The 19,620-nt window shown below is 40.0% G+C and overlaps 1 protein-coding gene across 1 annotated transcript; it reads right to left on the minus strand.

Moving 5' to 3' along the window:
* Nucleotides 1-1,409: 1,409 nt before the first annotated feature.
* KLF5 (KLF transcription factor 5) lies at nt 1,410-18,679 on the minus strand. The gene is made up of 4 exons (XM_046664029.1): nt 18,092-18,679; nt 14,897-15,770; nt 13,796-13,855; nt 1,410-3,147 (listed from the first exon to the last, which is right to left on the minus strand). Exons 1-4 carry the CDS (start codon nt 18,350-18,352, stop codon nt 2,969-2,971), a joined length of 1,374 nt encoding a protein of 457 aa, XP_046519985.1. The 5' UTR covers nt 18,353-18,679; the 3' UTR covers nt 1,410-2,968.
* Nucleotides 18,680-19,620: the final 941 nt, after the last annotated feature.

Here is a 19,620-nt window from a genome sequence, read left to right on the forward strand (position 1 = left end):
AGGATGCCAAATTACGTAACTGCAATTTTCACTTTAGTTCTGACAACATCAGGGATTTTCCCATCTATTGATATACAGTAGTGATACCAATTCTTTCCTTCACTTTTCTAAAACCTAACTTTTTTACTCTAGAAGTTCTACATTTGTGGAATTACTGCAAAGATAAGAGTTCCTGAATATCCCACCCGTTTCCCCTATTAACAGCTTACAGTAATGTCATATATTTGTCATAAAGAACCAATATTGATACAGTAACTAAATTCCACACTTTATTCGCATTTCCTCAGTGTTTCCCTAACGTTTTTTTCTGTTCCAGAACCCCATTTAGTTTGTCACATCTAGTTGTCATGTCTCCTGAGGCTTCTCTTGGCTGTGCCAGCTTCTTGAATTTTTTCGTGACCGTGAGTTTTGAGTACTGGTTAGGTGTCTTATAGAGTGTCCCTCAGTTAGGATTTGTCTGATGTGCTTCTTATGATTAGACTGGAGTTGCCTGTTTTCAGAAGGGAGACCACAGAGGCAAACTCCATTTCATCACATCAGATCAAGGGTACACACTATCAACAAGATTTACCACTGTTGACATGGACCACCATCACCTCGATGAGGGTGTCTGGCAGGTTTCCGCACTGTGAAGTTACTCTCCCTCCCCTCCTGGCCACATCGTACTCTTTAGGATAAAGTCACTATGTGCAGCCCACACTTGCGTGGGGAGTTATGTTCTACCTCCAAAAGTGGAGTAAAAATTGGACTTCATCTGCAGATATCTCTTTTCTCTTATTCATTCATTTACGTCATTATGGACTTGTGAATATTTTATACTTTGGGTTATAATCCAATCCTACTTTATGTGGATGCTCTGACATACCCCCGTCATTGTGGGATTTTTTTAAATCACTTCCTTGCTTTCTGACACTATAAGACAGCCTTATATTTCCTGCCCCAGTCCTAGAATCAGCCATTTCTCTAAGGAGCTCCAGTTCTTTTTATTGGGGAATAGTATTGGAAACCAAGATCAAGGAAATAGGTGTGCTTCTTGCTAGTGGATAAAGTCAACTTTGTTTTGTCTTTTAAAAGGGAAAAAAATGTTAAAAACCCAATTCTTGTTTTGTTTACTTCTGATAAAACTAGCATAGGCAAGTTACCCCTACAGTGTTTTCAAACAATGATCTTGAAAAGGTCAATGCAATAGGTCTTTGTAGTGACAAAAAAAAGGGCCTCCCTTTAGACTTCTAATCTTATTTTAAAACTAAATCCCTCTCTTTTGTCTTAAACAAAGGTAGGTATTGGTTCAATGTAGGAACTGGTTTTTTATTAATTGCACTGATGAAAAAGACCCTTTTCAATAGTTTTGGGAACAGAATTTGCTAATTGTTTTTGCTATTGTAGGTGAAGAAGGAAGGCACCACATGCATCTTTTAGGCACTTTTTATTTTCCAAAAAAAATTGTCGTTAATATATAAACATCTCATTCTCTCAAAAAATTCTACAACTATACAGCTGTTTGCTCCGTTATTTGCATAGGAAATGACCACAATACAAAAATAAGAGGGAGAAAGAAGCAAAACAGCAACCGATTTCTGCTCTTTTATGTAGGGATGTTTCCACGTACAAACGTTTTGAAGCCTCTTACAAAATATTTACACCGTTCGTCATCTATTTACATGTTTTAAGAGCAACTTTTCTAACAAACAAAACTATAATTTATCGTTATGAAAATTTTCTAAAAAAACTTACTATATTACCACAAAATAAATAAAGATAAACAATATTTTAAAAACAAAATTAAATTTTCATTTCAATTAAGACCCTTTTGGCATTTTGCTTATTTTTTCTGCCCTTTGGTTAACAGCATCAGCATCACATTACTATTTTATATTGCATATATGTAGCGCTTGCTTCCTTATGTTTTCAACATGTCATTTATAATAAAAGCAGACATTGAGTCAGTATTAACAACAGATTAACTAAACTGCACCGTAATTTAGGTAAAATTACTGTGTCTCACTGTATATTACATGCAAAATCCACATAAATTGGCATTTAACCAACAGTCCTACACGAGCAAACATCTTGGTATATGAAAACTGCATCATAAGTTCAACATTGCCATGTGAAAACTACATAAGTCCTTCTTTTCAAAAATGATACTGTTTAGCTTATTGTAAGAGGTTTAACTTTTATATATTGTAAATATCTTTAAGCTCTTGACTTCACAATTCATATAAAATGTCTTCCATATTTAAAATAAACAATCCTATTTTAATCAGTGCATGAAATCTGCTTTTAACGTTCATTTTGAATGATTATTTCTTCTTCCCCCTAAAGAAATGAATTTGGTAAGGTTTTAAGAGGTATCTTACCACAAATTCTAACTGTAAATGTATTCATGGTTATTTTCAAAAGAATTATGATTTTTCCCTAAAAGAATCTTAGAAAACTTGTAATAAACCTATAAAGCTGATTTGCATATTTACAAAATTTTGAATAGCAAATATAGGCAACTCATATAAAAAAACAAAACAAAACACATTTGTTCAATGGCTATTTGTGAATTGCCAGATACACTGCGCACCTCTAAGGAATTATCTAATATTGAAAAAACAACTTAATGTCAAGTAAAATCTTGACATATAATCCAGTCTTCTTCCTGTGCCTGCCAACTGACTTGTTTACCAAACACTGTCACCTTAAATGACGGTGCTCAGGTAGAAACACTGCAAACGCACCCCGCACCCCACCCCAAGCACGCTGAGATGTGGCTGCCTGTCGTGAGATGAAATCTGCTTGAGTAAAGCCATACACGTGACAGCATCATTCCAGATTCTTAAAAGGACCAAACACTTGCGTATTAATACATGTATTCCCTGTTGTCAAATATACAAAATATACATTTCCAGTTTTTCGTTTTCTTTTTTTATGTAGTTAAGTTTGCAGGCGGCCCGCGGGCCGTCGTGCGCGCGGGCGGCGCTCAGTTCTGGTGCCTCTTCATGTGCAGCGCCAGGTGGTCGGAGCGCGAGAAGCTGCGGTTGCACACCCCGCACTGGAACGGCTTGGCGCCCGTGTGCTTCCGGTAGTGGCGCGTCAGCTCGTCGGAGCGCGCGAACCTCCAGTCGCAGCCTTCCCAGGTGCACTTGTACGGCTTCTCACCTGTGACAAGGAACCGAGAGTGGTGAGGCGGCCTGCTTGCAAGACACACATCACAGACACTGCCTAAGAATGCGTTTTTTTTAAAATCATGGTCCAGGAGAAGAAAAGTTCAGGGATTCCATTATGAACTAAATTCCCGCGAGGTAATCTAGTAAAGAGAGTCACTGTTTCATAGAAGAGCATTTAACCTAATGATGTAAAGAAAATAACTATTGTGTGTACCTTTCAAGAACAGGAAAATGGCAATTTTAAACATGCACGATGAATCAGTACTTATTTTTATGTGCTGCCCTTGCTCGTATAAATTCATGCAATGACTACATGAGCTTGGGTGGCTTTGTCATTACCGTGCAAATACAATCTCTACACCCACAAACCCAAATTAAATTAGTGTAGGACTAAGGGCTATAAGATGGGAGGAAAAAAACTGGGAGCTACTCAAATCACCAATACAAGGAATTTAATGTACCACAACTGCAATCTTTTTCTTCAAACTGGCCCTCAATGTCTCTAAATTAGCCAGACTGAAACTTCCAGCACATAAACCAGTTCACTTCCACACTCGGCCTGTAGAATGGACAATTAGGGCACTCTTTGAAAGTCACTCTAGCACACACACATTACTTTCATCAGGGTGTTAGTTAGCTCAGGGTGAATCTTCCCCTTCAAAAAAAAAAAATACTGTTGGCTTACAGCTGAGTTTTATATGGATACCTTTTAAAATTCTGAATAGTGAAACTCCAAAATTGCTTAAAAAATGTTCTCTTCTGAAAGGGAAGAGCCTCCGAGTTGCTTTGAACACTTGTTACTTCGTACCACAACACCACTCAACAGCCCTTCTGCCTGATTTAGCCGTATCACATTCAGGAAGTTGTAAGATTACTCAGCGGAGTCCAAATTTTAAAAGACTGTCCACATCAACTGAGATTTCTATAGTTTGTGGTTAATATACTTTTTGCTGTCCTGATAACCAGTCTGACTCTTAAACAAAAACCCATAAGGATAAAGAAGAAAGGGCTAGAATAGCCCTTTGAAATTTGTACCAGTTACTTCCCATGAGATCTCTTTCAACTCCCTTGGTACACATCCCCAAACCACCTTCCTCTTTCCTCTCCTCTGGCTCTGAACCAAGACACAAACTTTTATTTCTTTAATTCTTTTTTTGGTTCCTATCACTCTATTTTAAAAATGCACATCTCAATTCCTGAAATGTTTTTTTTCTCACAGTAAATTCTAAGAATTTAAGCTAATATACCCAAAACTTTTAAGTAACACACTAAGCCACTTTTCACTTATGTTCACGTAGAATCTGCTTAATATGTAGAAATATTTTAATAGTAGTAGTAAACGTAGCCATCACTCTTGGAGATGTAAATCAGTCAGAAAAAAATAACTTTTTTGCACAGTGTTTGTTTTTGTTCCTTGTGAAAAATAAATCACCAAAACAAACATGTTGGTTAAATACTTTACTGTCATTTAATGGAAAGAGAAAGTTATTTCTGATGTCTGAAGCAAGGTAAAAAAATTCCTAAAGTGCCCCAATTTTAAAAGAAATCATTCTAGTCTTTTGAATTTAATAATTAAATAGCAAGAGAACTGAATTCTCAGAGTTTATTTAAGAAACAAGGGACACTAGACTCTTTTTGTTCACTATTTTTATTGGCTATGAAGCAATAAACTGCACCAATATTTTTTAAAGTTTACTTTACTGATTGGTTGAAAAACAGTAGCCATTAAAGTTCCTAAAACATTTGGGGTTTTGCTCTCAATTTATGCACATCTATAGATTACTCAGCCAAGAATACTAGCAGTGTCTGGGACGTTACTTACAGGGCCAAGTCTTTACTATAAAAGCAAGGACAGCTACTGCCCACTTGGGGCAGTTTCTATGGGATTTGTTCAAGTGTCAACACCGCTCAAGGCAAACACCATAGAGGAAGCTAGGACCCAATTTCTGGCCAAATAGCAGATTCGAGCCTTTCTTCCTCAGCCAGAAACACTATGCACAGTACTTCTGGGAAACCAAACTGACTTCCTTTAAGTTATTTCAACAGGATAGAGCTTTCAAAAATTTAATTGGATTTTTACAGAATCTCCTTCCAATACCACCAATTTAAAATATTTAGTTAAGCTCTTTCAACACCAACTGTATTTTTAAGTCCTCATGCTGTTAATGTGAAACTTTCCAAAGGCAGGAAGAAAAAAATGACAAGTTTGCACAGCATGGAAAACAAGCTTCAACTTTATCTCAAAGGATATATTTTCTCATTCTATTCTAAAATTACTAGGAATATTTTGCTAGGAATCTAACCTTTTTAAAAAATGTTAGAGTTTAACATACATACTATCCATCCTGAAGTCAATTAATATACTTTATAAAAATGTTAAGCAAAAACATTACCATTAAAAGAGAGTAGGCAAAAACATCCGTTGAGCACATATTCCAGAGTCAGGTACTTCTCATTATTTCCCTTAATCCTCACAACCACCCCACGAGCTGGAAGCAAACCATGAGCTCCACATTAAGAATCCTGGCCTTCCACTTTCCCTTGATGTCCTGCTAACATCCTCCATTAGCAAACACTAATACACTCTATAGAAATGATTTAAGGAACACATAGATACAGTTCAAATTTATTTAAAGAGTCTAAAGCCACTTGTGAAGGTCAGTTAAGGAACAGCTTAACGGACTCAGAGCAGGCCTTAAACCCCTGGCTGGGCCAATCCTCAGTGGAGCAGCACCTTTAGGACCTGTGGGGTCCCAAAAACTGTTCTGTGCTGGTATTGACAATCTCCAACTACCACCTAATGATGGTTCCCCTTTACCCCACCCAGGCTAAGTGAATGTCAGTGGTTTAGCAGAACCACAGCAGAATGTTTGTCGAGTATCTGAAAAATCTTTCAGCGATGAACTAAAAAATTATCTTTTATCTATTTTTTCTCCTCTGATGAACAGATAAAAAAATGACTTTGAATCTACCATAATAGAATGGGAGGTTTCTCTGCTCTGCTGAACATACTCAATAGGGTCATACGAAGGCCTTTCCCTAGAACGTTCTACTTGAGTCTCCTAACAAAAGAAAAATGCCATCAATGAAAATATTTACCCTAGAATAGTTATTTTAGGTAACTTTTTAAAAGTTTCTTACAGCAAATTTGTACATCTGGCTGCCTTCTTGATGTCTAAAAGATAATCCAATCAATTATATCTGAAAGAGGCTGAAAACCATCAGAATCCAAGTCATGTTTAGTACACGAGAGGGTGACCTGCACTAAGTGACTTGCAAAACATGACAAATAAGACTTGGTTTCTGGCCTCAGAGAACTTAAAATCCACAGCCTATTCTGAGAACCAAAACAATGCAAAGTGTTCAAGTGGAATAAATTATTTCAATAGTTAGTACTTAATCTTAATTCTTAGAATTTAAGAGTCCTTGAAGCTCAAAATGAGCTCTTATTTCAGGAGGAAAATATTTTCATGCAATTCAATAATTATATTTCTTTCCATCATTAGAGACTTATTGGAACTTAGACTCTGAAACAGTCTATATATTCTAGTGAAGGTAAAAAATAGGACACATTAATCCCCAAGATTGAAGAAATTCATGGGGAAATACTTGATATCTAAAAAAAACCCAGATACAGTAGGATGATTTTGGCTCATTAATTCACATTTTTTATACATCTATGCCAGTAATTTTCCATTTAAAAAATCTTTTTATTAAAGCTCATTGTAGCATATCTCCTGCACTTGGAACCGAAGGGTAAACAGTTCATTTCAAAGATTAGTACTAGTAGTACTTGCAAAATGCATCTAATACTTAGTACATATAGAATCCTTATTAATAATGTGCCCACTTTAAGGAAACTAATTAAAAAGATACAGTAAGAAAGAAATTCCCTTTTTTCTACCTGCTGGGTGATTCGTGTGTTTGTCCCTTTCTCTAAAATCTGATTCACCTTACTCCTTCCAGAAAACCTCTCCACAGTCCAGATCATTCCACTTCACTGTATTCCCGTCATCACTTGAATTTACTCCCAGTGTTTGATTTGCACTTGCACATGCATTGCTGTATGAAGGCTTCAAAAAGCTGTATTTTGCCTCCTTAGCTAGCTCCAAAAGTTCCCCAAGGGCAGAGACTGTCTTCTATTCCAACTGCAATGCCACACTTCTCCTACTGCATCTTTGGAACAATCACCTGTTTGGCCCAGGTCTGAGCAACTCAGTTATTTTCACTAATGAAAAGGAGGGGAGGGGCCGGCCCCGTGGCCGAGTGGTTAAGTTCACGCTCCAGTTCAGTGGCCGGGGGTTTTTCCGGTTCGGATCCTGGGCGAGGACATGGCACTGCTCGTCAGGCCATGCTGAGGCGGCGTCCCACATGCCCCAACTACAAGGACCCACAACTAAAATTTACAACTATGTACTAGGGGAATTTGGGGAGAAAAAGCAAAAAAAAAAAAAAAAAAGAAGAAGAAGAAAAGGAGGGGAGGTACAAGAGGCAGGAAGGCGTCCACTGTGAGTCTGTCAGACTGCCTCTCTCTCGGGCCCCTCCTGCAGCAGGGCCGCCTGGCTCTGCTCTGCCCCCACCACTGAAGACAGTCTGCCTAACCGTCCATACAGTAAGAACCATGCTTTTAGCCTCTTCAGGAGGACATGTTCAGAATCAGTTTATTACCCATCCTGAAGTTCTACAAGGACGAGTAAACTCTATGTAAACGCATTTTCTTTTACAGAATTGGACCGGATTTGACGAAAATCAAGGAGTTATTCTCCTACTGCTGGGCAAAGGCAGCGAGGGGACACTTCTGGGGCCAGAGAGCAGTGATCTGCCGAACGTAAAGGGCTCGGCTAGGTGGGGCCGTGCTGTCCAGGGCTACACTTGCCGTCTACATCCCAGCAGAGAATGAATCTCCAGGCTTCTAAGCTCCTGCTACTTCTCCTAAGAGTTCTCCATAAAAACAACGGAAAACACCCTCTATTAATAGTGTTAATGAAATATCAATCCTTCAGTCTCCTGACAACACTCAGATTCACTTTCTTATAATAGGAGTTCAAACTCAATTTTTTCTAAAAAGTAAAGTGTTGATGAAATATTTTACTTTTTCTTTTTTAACCAAAATAGAAAAACCCTGTATTTTCATTTTTCAGCAAGGAATGAGTGGTAGATAATCTTTCCTTTAATTTGTACTTAATGTGGACACCTTGACCAGGAGATTCCTCCCAACTCTTCAAGGTTTGCATTTATAAAGTAATCACAAAGAAATTTATTCGTCAGCCTAGATGCTTTTAATGAAAGTCACCCACGGTACACTTCTAAAACAGTGTAAAAACTCACCCTTAATCAAGTTGTCAGAGCTCCTTGAAGATAAATAATACAGGCTGACAGAACAGAAATGCTGCTAGAGACACTTTTACTAAAGTAGGACATTACTGTTTCTAACCTTTCACCAGAAAAGATGTAGGCCATCGAGTAAACAGCCACTAAATTCTATAGAACTAAAAATATCTGCCAAAGAAAAATCTTGGGTGATTAAATTATTTTGTTTTGTTTTAAAAAACATTACAGTCTCTCTACCTTCACAGCTGATTGTTTCTATCACAACTACGGCAATTCTGTTTAATGCACTTATGAACTATTTTCTCCCACTGGTTTTGAAGAACAAAAAGGAAGAGGTTCTCTTTGGATTCTCCAGATCAGTCAGAAATGTTTGCTTAATCAAATTATACTTAACTTTCGATAAGCTTTATCATCTCGAAACAATGTTTAATCAATTTCCTATGTAAATGTTTCTCAGATGAAAGAACAAGTCCTGGAAGCAAAGTTTAATCTTCCCAGTGAGTCATTAAAAAAAACTGTTTCTAAGCTTTCATGCTCATAAATACCTTTCCAGGGATCTGAACCAGCAAGTCTCTTAAGCCACGACTTTTTTTTACATAAGCTTGAAATTGTCAATATAGAAAATAAATTTCAAAGCTGCAAATGAAAATAATTTAAGAACGTTTAACTAGAAACATCTAATACTACAGGCTAAATGTGATACTTTTTCCTGCATAGTTTCCAAATATAGACTCAAAAAATCATTGGGTACTAAATAATTTTATCCTACAAAACTTCTTCACCTCTACCAAAAACACAGATTACACATTTAACCAATATTGATCTCTAGATCCAAACCATATGAGATATATATGCTGATTTTAGCTCTAAATAATTTTCTAAAGAAGTAAAATCCTTCCTATATATTTTTAAAGCCTTTTGCTCCTTTCCAGTTCCACAAAAAGGAGTAACTCATTTTCAGAACATTTTGAATGTTTCCTTTAATGCGGAAGTGCCATGATTGAAAATCTTTATTGTCAACATCGTCAATATTTTTAAATAAAAAACCATTATCAAATATATTCAATGGATAATAAGTGTAGAGCAAAGAACTAGACAGGAATTCATACCTAAGGATTTTTTAGTACCCAAACTGAAACCAGAATCAACACTTAGCAACAAATTTCTAGCAGAGGTTATGTATTCTAAAGCATACACCGTAACACCTTAATATAAATGTCATTAGGAAATAGTGTTCTGCATAAGCAAGTAAGGCAGAATTTGGGAACTTACCCCCTTTACAACTAGGCTTGGGCTAAAAATTTTTCCAAAACTTACTGTAGAATCCTTTCTTAAACAAGGAATTCCGAATCCCGAACAGCTCAGCGTAAAACACAGCACTAACAGCATAGTGCTTCACTCCAAGAGTCCATTTTGTGTTCCTATGCTATTAGTGGGTTCCCATTTTCTTTTGTGGGGGTGTTTCCAATTGTCTTTTTCTCGTCAACCCTTGGCAAGCTATCCTGGGATCACTTAGCACACACGTAACAGCCTGTGCATAGTCTGGGTCTAAGAGATACTTGAGCCAAGTGTGTGTGCTGCTCCAAGACTTTCTCTGCACAACTGCTCATTTTCTGCCCTGTTCCAGAAAGCCGAGACTGATAATGTTCCCATACCCTAATATCCCAACCACTTTAGCATATTCTCTGGGGTTAAGTGAATATCCATACATGTGACTAAAACCACTAAGATTTCAAACGTCAGTATCGGGTTCACTATTTACTTTTTCAGAACTTTTTCTTTGGAAAGTACATACTTTTTACTTAAGTGTAAACATGATTTTCAAAGAAATTTCCACACTCAATGTAAAAGCAATACTTCAACTTACGGTACTCTATAGACATACCAAGAAACTAGTACCGGTGATAAGAAAATTTTTCAATTTCTTGCACTTTTATCTTTGTATATAGTCTTAATATTTTTCCTATTGCATTTAATTTCTTTTGGCTCCAATCCTGCGCTTAGAAGTTATTTTAAATCTTCATTATGAAATTAAAGAAAGGATAGTAAGATGTATGAACACAAACAGCTATACCGCTAGTAGCAGTACATTTTTCTATTTGATTCATAAATCTGTTTACCAGTCATGTTGATCTGTAAGGGCAAAATGGTATGTCAATCTTTTTTTTAACAGGTGCTTGGGAGCAACTTTTAAATGACCGCAGTGGGTATATCGCCTTGCATACATCATGAGGCATACACAAATTTCAGCAGAACGTTCACATTTAAATGCCGTCAAAAGTACAGATATTTTTATTTGGAAATATACCACTTCTTGACACTGTTGCCTAGAAGCAGCCATAATTACTTCTAATCAGAGGCATGACATGTATATACACACGTTACAAGTAACACACACAAACACCCATACACCCATAAGTAGTACCTCTATAGGCCTATAAGCATGCTATAATACATGTATAAAAACATGTTTCTAAAAAGTGAAATGTAATTATTTCCCAGAATAGAGGCAACATATGTTTCAGATATTGTGTCTAACCATAGAAAGAAAGAACTTCGTGTTATTTGTATATTCCTTCTGAACAAAGAAATCAAACTGTAGGAACTTACAAAAACTTGAATGCTATGAGACTTCTGGCTCAGGAAACTGGTATCTTCTACTCTTTCATACCAATTTATGTTTAAAAGGTCTTGTCTTGGAAGACTATTTCCTTATGTTCAATTTGCAAGTCAAGTTAAGAAGCATTTACAAGCTAAAAATCCAGAATAAGCAATTAAATAGAACTCAGATGTAGGTTGTTTTAATTGCTTAAATCATTTTTTAAAACATAAGGTAACCTGACATTTTAAAGCAATTACAATTATATTCCAAAGGAACACTAGGGTGCTTCACATTATGATTTAAAAAAAGATCAAAATTCCCATACAGATTGTTTTTAAATTTTTTTAATAAATTGTCCAAGGTCAGATGGGTGGGGAGGGAAACAGAAAGAAAACGAAAAAAGGATTAAATGAGAGAAGTTATTTAGAAATACCTGGGCCTTAAAAGGAAGAAAAAAAAAGAAGGCTTTGCTGGCTTCAGATACATTCATTTAAAAACAACAGGCAGGGTGGGGAGGATGCCATGAGAGAGCAGAGGTAATTTTAAAAGGCATTGTCTAGAAACTAGAAATGAGGGAGAAAACAACCTCAGTGCTCTATGATTACCCAAGAACGGGTTTAGCCAGATGAACAAGTCTGCTACAAACCCTCCCTAAGGCATTTGAAAGACTATCAAACAAAACTTCATTAAACTGGATTACATGGGCTCCCTCATCAGAAGTCGAAGGCCACACGTTTATGACCAGGTGAAAAAGTCCGACGAATGGGACCCAGACTAGGCCTAGGTCATCTTTTTAGCCTGTTTTTATTAGGACAAGCATTGGTAACACAACCCACTATTAAATTTCTTTGCCAGCAGGTCAAGTTCCAGAATCTCAGGTATAAGCATTCAGAGCACTAAACCCTGACAGGGTTGCGAGGCCATTTAGATATGCTCTGACTACATCCCGGCAATAAGCAGTCGATTACGTTGTTATATGCAACTGCACTCTCTTTTATGAGGAGACTTTAACCTCATGAAAACTGTGTTCCCTCCTTCCTATCTCCTGTTTCAAGGACTTTCAAAGAGGAAAAACTCCTTCGATTATTTCAAAGTTATTTTCACTTCCCCTTAATCAAACTTCAGGTAAAAAATCCATTTTCAATTTTCCTTTCTTAATATAATGTGTTTTCTATAAGAAGATATTTTAGTATTTCTATATGGAATGTCTTCTTGGCCTTGTCATTTGTATTTTGAAAACTTTAGACTGAGCTTCTTATATGCGTAAGGGGTGTGTGTTTAACATAAACATAATTTCTACTTTGGGCAGCTTATGTAGAATCTTTCCTTTTATATAATCAATTTGTCTATATCTAAAAATTTCAGACCAAAACAACCTATTCATTTCATTGATGAGAACACGAGATGTCTTTTCTTTAAAAGTGATTTCTCAGAAAGCCCTGGAATCTACCCTATGGTCACAAACACTATTTAGATTTTAGTAAGCAGTGTTTATCATTGGGATATCAAGCAACAATACTTCCTAACACGCACACAAAATGTCCGCAGCCATCTTTCTCTTGTGTTCTATCTCGGCACTGACCTTTGTTCAAAGGCTTTTACTTTTTAATGCAGCAGTTAGAGATAACTACTTCATTTATCAAAACTCAATTTCCATAGTAACATCTAGCCTGGGGAGATTCAAGTCCTTACACTAATCCAACAATCCATTCAAAGGAACTGTTGAATACTTCGGTTTCCATAGCAATGATGGAATAAAACATTTTGCTCGGTCATTGCTTTTATTAGCTAACTTATTCTTTGAACTTTAGGTTAAGGCTGCATTTACTGAGAGAAATAAAAAACAATCACTTTGTATAAGTTCTCTCCTTTTAGGGCTGTCCTTTTAAGAAAATCACGAATAGTGACAATCGATAGATCTGAAAATATTGGGGGTATCTGGAGGCTTTTAAAGCATGCGACCCAGTTTCACCCTAAAATGGGTTCTGATACAGTTTTAAAATTGAAAAGCACTGAAAACTGATTGTTTGATTTGACAAAACATTTATAAAATTAAAAGGGCTAAACTTAAAAAAGCACATTTTAAACAAGGATGAAGTACAAGCTAGAATAAAGACAGTCTCTCAGTCGCACCAAATATAGGCTGGGGTGGGTGCAGAAAAACCTTTAAACCACGACCTCATCTCTGCCTGATTTTAATACTCAACAATTTCAGCCTTACCTTTCATCAAGCATAGAAAACATGCTAAACACAGATACTTTAGGCTTAAGATGAAACTAAAGATAATGTATTAAGCAGTTACGACTTACGTACTAAATGGAAGGGTTTTTAGTGTTTAATATAGCTTTATAGAAGCCAACTGATTTGTTATGGAGGAGAAAATGAGCTACATTTTTTTCCTTCAAGATAGGAATAGCAGTGCCATTAAAGTTTTAAAATCCGTTAGTAAACACTGTTGTTTACATTTTTGGGTAATTAATTCTATGTGGGGTGACAGGGCAAGGCCTTAGTGAGGGGACATCAGCCTTTCTGGAACCAGACTTTCAGTGAACTGAATTCTGAGCCAAACCAGTGCTGAAAAGGTAGGCCATTAAAAATAAAACCTGACAGAAGAAAGAAGAGATCAAACACGTGTTGGCTTTTAAAAGGATGAATACCACTTACACTATTTACACAACTCACAGAATTAACAAGAAAATTACATACCAGTATGAGTCCTCAGGTGAGCTTTTAAATGAGAAGACTTTGTATAAACTTTTGTGCAGCCTAAAATAAAGGAGAGGAAGAACAGCTTGTCATTTGGGAGATCCTTTTGAAATCTTTACATTTGATGATTTGGTGTTTAAAATCTGGCTTTAAAGAAATCTTTCATGCTAGATGAGGTATTTGAAGCTTCGGTTTTAAAAGAAGTTTTAAAGGGCGCTCCTCTATTGCCTTATTAAAGGTATAAAGTGATCTGCTTTATGTATCACTTCAGCAGAAAGAGCGCAGACAATCAAGCCTAGTTACAAATGGGAAAGTTGTGTTTATATTCCACTAGGTGCCTTATACTACTAACACATACTTCCGTGATTTAAACGTTTTTAATGGCTCGAGAGCTGACAAGGTTAAACCATTATCCAGGATGACTGCAATTTTCTGTGCTCCTACATTTCTCGTTTTTTTCATTCAGTATGTCATGCCATATCATGTACTACAGTCAATAAATCATACCCTGTATTAATCATAAACTAGCTGATGCCAGCAACTTGTAGATAGATTCATCACTGTCATCAATTTATATTTTGTGCCATGTCCCTCATTCAAGAACGAACATATGTTCATATGCTATCAGAACTACCCTTAAATCTGTTCTGTCCCGACAGTCCTGTACCTACCATCAGGATAGCAGCCTTCTCCATCCCCACTGCATTACCACACCTTATTTTCCCCTACCTTACTTAAGTAATCTCTTTTTAGGGTACTTAATCCAGAATTTAAAACTCCAATTTAGATTATTATGTTAAACAACGTAACTCTGGCATTAAACTCCAACTTCAAATTTTATTTAATACTATAGAGTCCAGAGTAACTTTTTTCCAGAACATTCTGGCCATTTTTTAATACACCAACTACGCAAGAGACAACTAAAGTTACATACCAGGGTAAGGCACAGAGACTGAGCTACGAAAAGAACAAAGTAGATGATTTTTTTTCATTATCAAGCCCTACTTTCCTGCGTAAATTTAAAACCTGAGGCTGAAGAAGGCACACTCACACCAACACTAACCACAAGTACTCATGCTTCAACCAGGCGAGATCACCTACCAGGGTAATCGCAGTAGTGGATGCGCCGTTTCTCCAAATCGGGGTTACTCCTTCTATTGTATCTGACAGGTTGGATGTTTTGCGAATTAACTGGCAGGGTGGCAGGTAAATTTGGATTGTGAATTGCCAGTTTAGAAGCAATTGTAGCAGCATAGGATGGAGGTGGGGTTAAATTCTGGAGCATCTCTGCTTGTCTATCTGGACTTCCAGGCTCTGAGCTTGGTGGTGACGGGGGAAAGTAAGTGGCCTGTTGTGGAAGAAACTGACTTGGCATTGTGTATGTGCAAGGGGGCATGCCCTGGAACTGTTTCATCGCAGTCTGCGGAACAGCAGAGGTGTGTGTGTTAAGGCCTGCCATGGCGGCTGACATAGAAACATTAAGAGTGTCCATTACTGCTGTCTGGTTTGTAGAACTGGGCATATCTAGATCCGGTGTATTCAGCAGCTGGTACAGGTGGCCCTGCTGGGGAGGGACAGAGAGATGAAGATCTGGTGTAGGAAGTTCTTGTTTGATGAAAATATTGTTCACCTCTGGAGCTGCGGTCTGGTGTGAGCTGAATATACTGGTGAACTCGGGGAGGGCCTGGGTCGGGGCCGGAGGAGGGGCAGTCGTTTCACTCTGGTGGCTGAAAATGGTAACAGGTTCTGTCTTGATTTGGGTTACGCACGGTCTCTGGGATTTGTAGAGGCCAGTTCTCAGGTGAGTGATGTCAGGGAGGAAGACGTTCATGTTGATACTGTAAGGTAACCCTTCACTGTCAGTGAAGAACTGGTCTACGACTGAGGCACTGTCTCGTCTATACTTTTTATGCTCTGGAATTATAGAAACTGGAGGAAGCTGAGGTGTCAGATACTTCTCCATTTCACATCTTGTCTAAAAAAGAAGAGATATGAACATGCATAATCCATCCGATTCATCACCTCAGGAAGGACAAACAAACGGTGCTTACTAAAAATTCCCCAACAATCCCTGTGACAAGTACTAGGGCCAGCTCCTTCTAAGCGTTGCTTATAAACATATCAGGTTTATTTGCCAATTGTGTAACAATTGGTTCACCAAAACCTTACGAAACTCTGTACAACCTGTACTTGGTAAAACTGCTCCCACAATGAACCCCAGACAAAAAGTGAAAGAGGCAAATCAAGAGAAAAAAGAAGCAAACAGAAACCATATTCTTTTCTGATGCAATAATAAAGTATATTTTATTATTACTCACGTGCAAGCAAGATTCCCTGTCCCATTACGCAGTTAAGTTTGGAACTAAAGTACAGTTTTGTAATATTGCCAAATTACCTCAATTCTATTCATTCCATATAGAGAAATTTAACATGTTTTTTTAAAAACTATGCAAATCTTAATAATATTGCAAAGTCTTTTGGTTTTCGGGTTTTTTTTTTGCTTGGATAGATATTGCTGAAATATCTAATATAAGACACATCCCTTGGCTATTTTCGTGTCTTTTCTCGTTTATAGTTCAACTGAAACTTAAATACAATGTTTTGAGCAAAATATAGCATCCACTGAAAGAACACAACTTCACATTCAACATTTGATCTAAATGTTGATTTTAATCAGCAGATTCTGTAATTGGTTAATATGATAATGAAATGTTCCTATTCATATCCCTATCTAAAACAGATCTTTAATTACCTAGGGGAAAATCACTCCCTTGGTAGAGTGGTGCTAAGGGGCTGTGGGTGGGGAGGCTGCTGAATCGCCAGCACAGTCATCAGCAAAACATTTATCATGTCGTCCTCAGGGGCCAGTGCTACATTCCCCCCCTACTCTGTAAAAAGCTCAGTCACCCCCCTTACCCTCTTGGTATCTCCTAAGCAGAAAATTGACAAACTGAAATAACCAAACTGTTTTCAAATGGTTACAACCTGGATTATCCTACTTTCTGGAAAAAAAAAAAAATCACCATTTACAGCCATCCTCTCTCCTGTTATAGTTTTTCCTTTGATTTGTCACACTGAATAAGAAATTTCAAAAGAGAAGAGAAACACCAACTAGATGGCTCAGAGAACTATTAACTGCAGCATCTCAATCGGTGAATAACGCAGTCATTTCTTTGCTGCTACTTAATTTCAAAAGTGTTTCATATCGGACCTCGTCTCATTCGGTGTGGCTGCAGACGGGGTTTCTCAGATAGACATGATTTAAAAATAAAAATTATCGCTTTAGTCCTGTGAGTCACATCTCTGACAAATGCCACTGCCCTTTCACAGCACCGCGACACTCGCAGACCCCCGGAGTAGGAGCTGGGTAGCAAACACACAATATACCAAGGGGTATTAAATGAAGCGTCTTGAAATAAACCGAACTAAACCCTTTCATGCAGTTCGCTCCCGTGGTGGTTAGTGGTTTCTGATTTTAGCTCTTCCAGCTGTTTGCATGTGGGTATGTTTCCAATTTTTTTTTTTTCTTGGGACAGGCTAAAAGTCCCGGGAAGTTTTTTCTGGGCTATATGACTCCCTGCGTGGGCGAAAGAAACAGGCGGTTGCTCTAATTCGGCTGCCGGGCAAGTGTAAGAGCCAACTGCCAGCTTTCAACGCGGCTCGGGAGGAAATTTACGCGCACGAGGAAAACAACACCCTGGTCTTCCCCTCCTCCCTTTCCTTCTTTTACAGGAAAAATAAGCCCTCCAGTACAACCTCACCTTTTCTAACTCTCGTTTCCTAAAGGCAGCCCCTGATCGCGTCTAAAACAGGGTGAACCATGGGGTACGAAACTAGCGCCGCGAGGGGCCTCCCGCCAGCACCCTGATTTGCGTTTCCACTTAACCGGAGACGACGCGGGACGGGGGGGGACCTCCAAGGCCACGGCACTGGGAGGAGGGGGGATTTCGGCGAAAGGCGGCATCGAAGTTAAGTTGGGCGTGAGGGACGAGGTTTCATCCTCCAAATATAAGAAAAACAACGAAGGTGCGCGTGAGCACCTACTTCCCTCTTGTAACCGCTCCCGGACGGACCCGCCAGGGCAGATTCATCCTGGACACCCTCCCTCGGGTCCCCCCACTTTCTCCCTGCGGAACTCGGGTGCCCAGGCGAGGCGGGCAGGGCGGGGCTGCCCCCGCACTCCGGCTCCCGGTGCGCCCCGACGCACGCCCCAGCCTGGAGCGGCCCCTGTCGCCCGCGCGTCGCAGCGACGGGACACGCCCGAGCCCCGGGAGGGAGGCGGGCGGCTCTTCCTACCTGGACCAGCTCCTCGGCGGGCAGCCGCGGGCCCGCGGCGGGCGGTGGCGCCGTCTGCGGCGGCTGCGGGGGCGCGGGCTGCGCCTGCGGGTGGTGGTGCGGGTGCTTCAGCTCGTCGCCGGGGAAGAGCGCCGCGTCGCGGGCCGGGTTCGCAGCACCCAGCACGGGCTTGAGCTGCGCGAACACGGGCTCGTCCTGCGGGGCCGGCGGCTGGGGCACGGGTCCCAGGCGGGCGCTCATGGTCAGCACCCGCGTAGCCATGGGTACTCGGGGGCGACTCCGGGCGCGGGGCGCGGGTCGAGCGCGCTTCCCACCTCACCCACGCTGGCTCGGGCCGGCGAGCTCGGCGCGGGGCCGCGGCGGAGAGGGGAGGCTCGGGGCGGACCCCTCAGGCAACAGCAGGCGCGGGTTTCGAAGGCGCGCACGAAAAGCAAAACTCTTCCGCTCCGCCACGCGTAAACGCCAACGTCCTCCAGGCGGCCACTTTCTCCCGCCCCGCCCCGCCCCGCCGCGCTCTCTCACTCGCCGGAGCCCGCTCCCGCCAGCGCCGGTCTCCCCGAACGAGCTGCGAGCGCGCGTACCTGCCCCGCGACTACTGACACTTGACGCCCGCCTGTATTTTACCCAACTCCGGGTGGGCGGGGCCCGCCAGCCAGACTGGCAGCGCCGTGACCAATCGCGAGGCGCCAAGGCCGGCCGGGCCGGAGTGGCTAGCCTATGAGGAGGGAGAAGTTCGCCCAGGGCCCCGCCTCCGCCGGGCCGACCGCACCCCTCTTGGGGCGCGAGCTTCGCGCTCAGGGCGGCCGCGCAGTTTGTACACAACTTCTCTGACAGATTGGGCTGGCGGAGCCGGGGGCGGAGGGAGGGATAGAAGCGGGTGGAATCTAGGAAGAGAGAATTAGGGTGGAGACGTGGAGGGAGATCTCTTCGGACTGTTCTCTGACAGGATTAGGGAGAAAAAGAGTTTTGCACGTCTTAGGTGTTGTGCAAGGACCTGAAACCCAGAAGGCAGCGAAGGGGGGCCGCTCAGGTTTTTAGAGACTCGTTTAATGAGTGTATATTTTTAAATATACAAAATGTACTTTTCTTTAGCGGAAAACTAGGGGCGGTGTGATAAACAAATTTAAAAACAGCTCTTGTCTCTATGTATCTTTAGCAGCGAATATATCCATTTAGCAAAGCAAATTTGGAAAGCCTGGAATAAAAGGTTTAATGGCAAGTTTTTTTAAGTCCTTGCATAAAAGCTTGTCTTTCCTACAGTATTTAAATGGTTAGACGTTTTCACACACATTTCTAAGTCGTATCCGTGTACGGAGAGAAGGGGGATGGGCCATATGAATTTTGAAATTTTTAGTATTTTTACCCTGTTGATTCTAGCCGAAGCAAGGAATCTAATTTAAGCACTAACGACTAGATCAAATGTATTTAAATAGACATTACATCTTTGACTTATTTTTGCTACCACTGTATGTTCAAAAAATGGAGTTTGCTATTTACAAAACAGAAACGTAGCACATTTACCTAACACC

The sequence above is a fragment of the Equus quagga genome, chromosome 6 (assembly GCF_021613505.1).
Source record: "Equus quagga isolate Etosha38 chromosome 6, UCLA_HA_Equagga_1.0, whole genome shotgun sequence".
Lineage (NCBI taxonomy): Eukaryota > Metazoa > Chordata > Mammalia > Perissodactyla > Equidae > Equus > Equus quagga.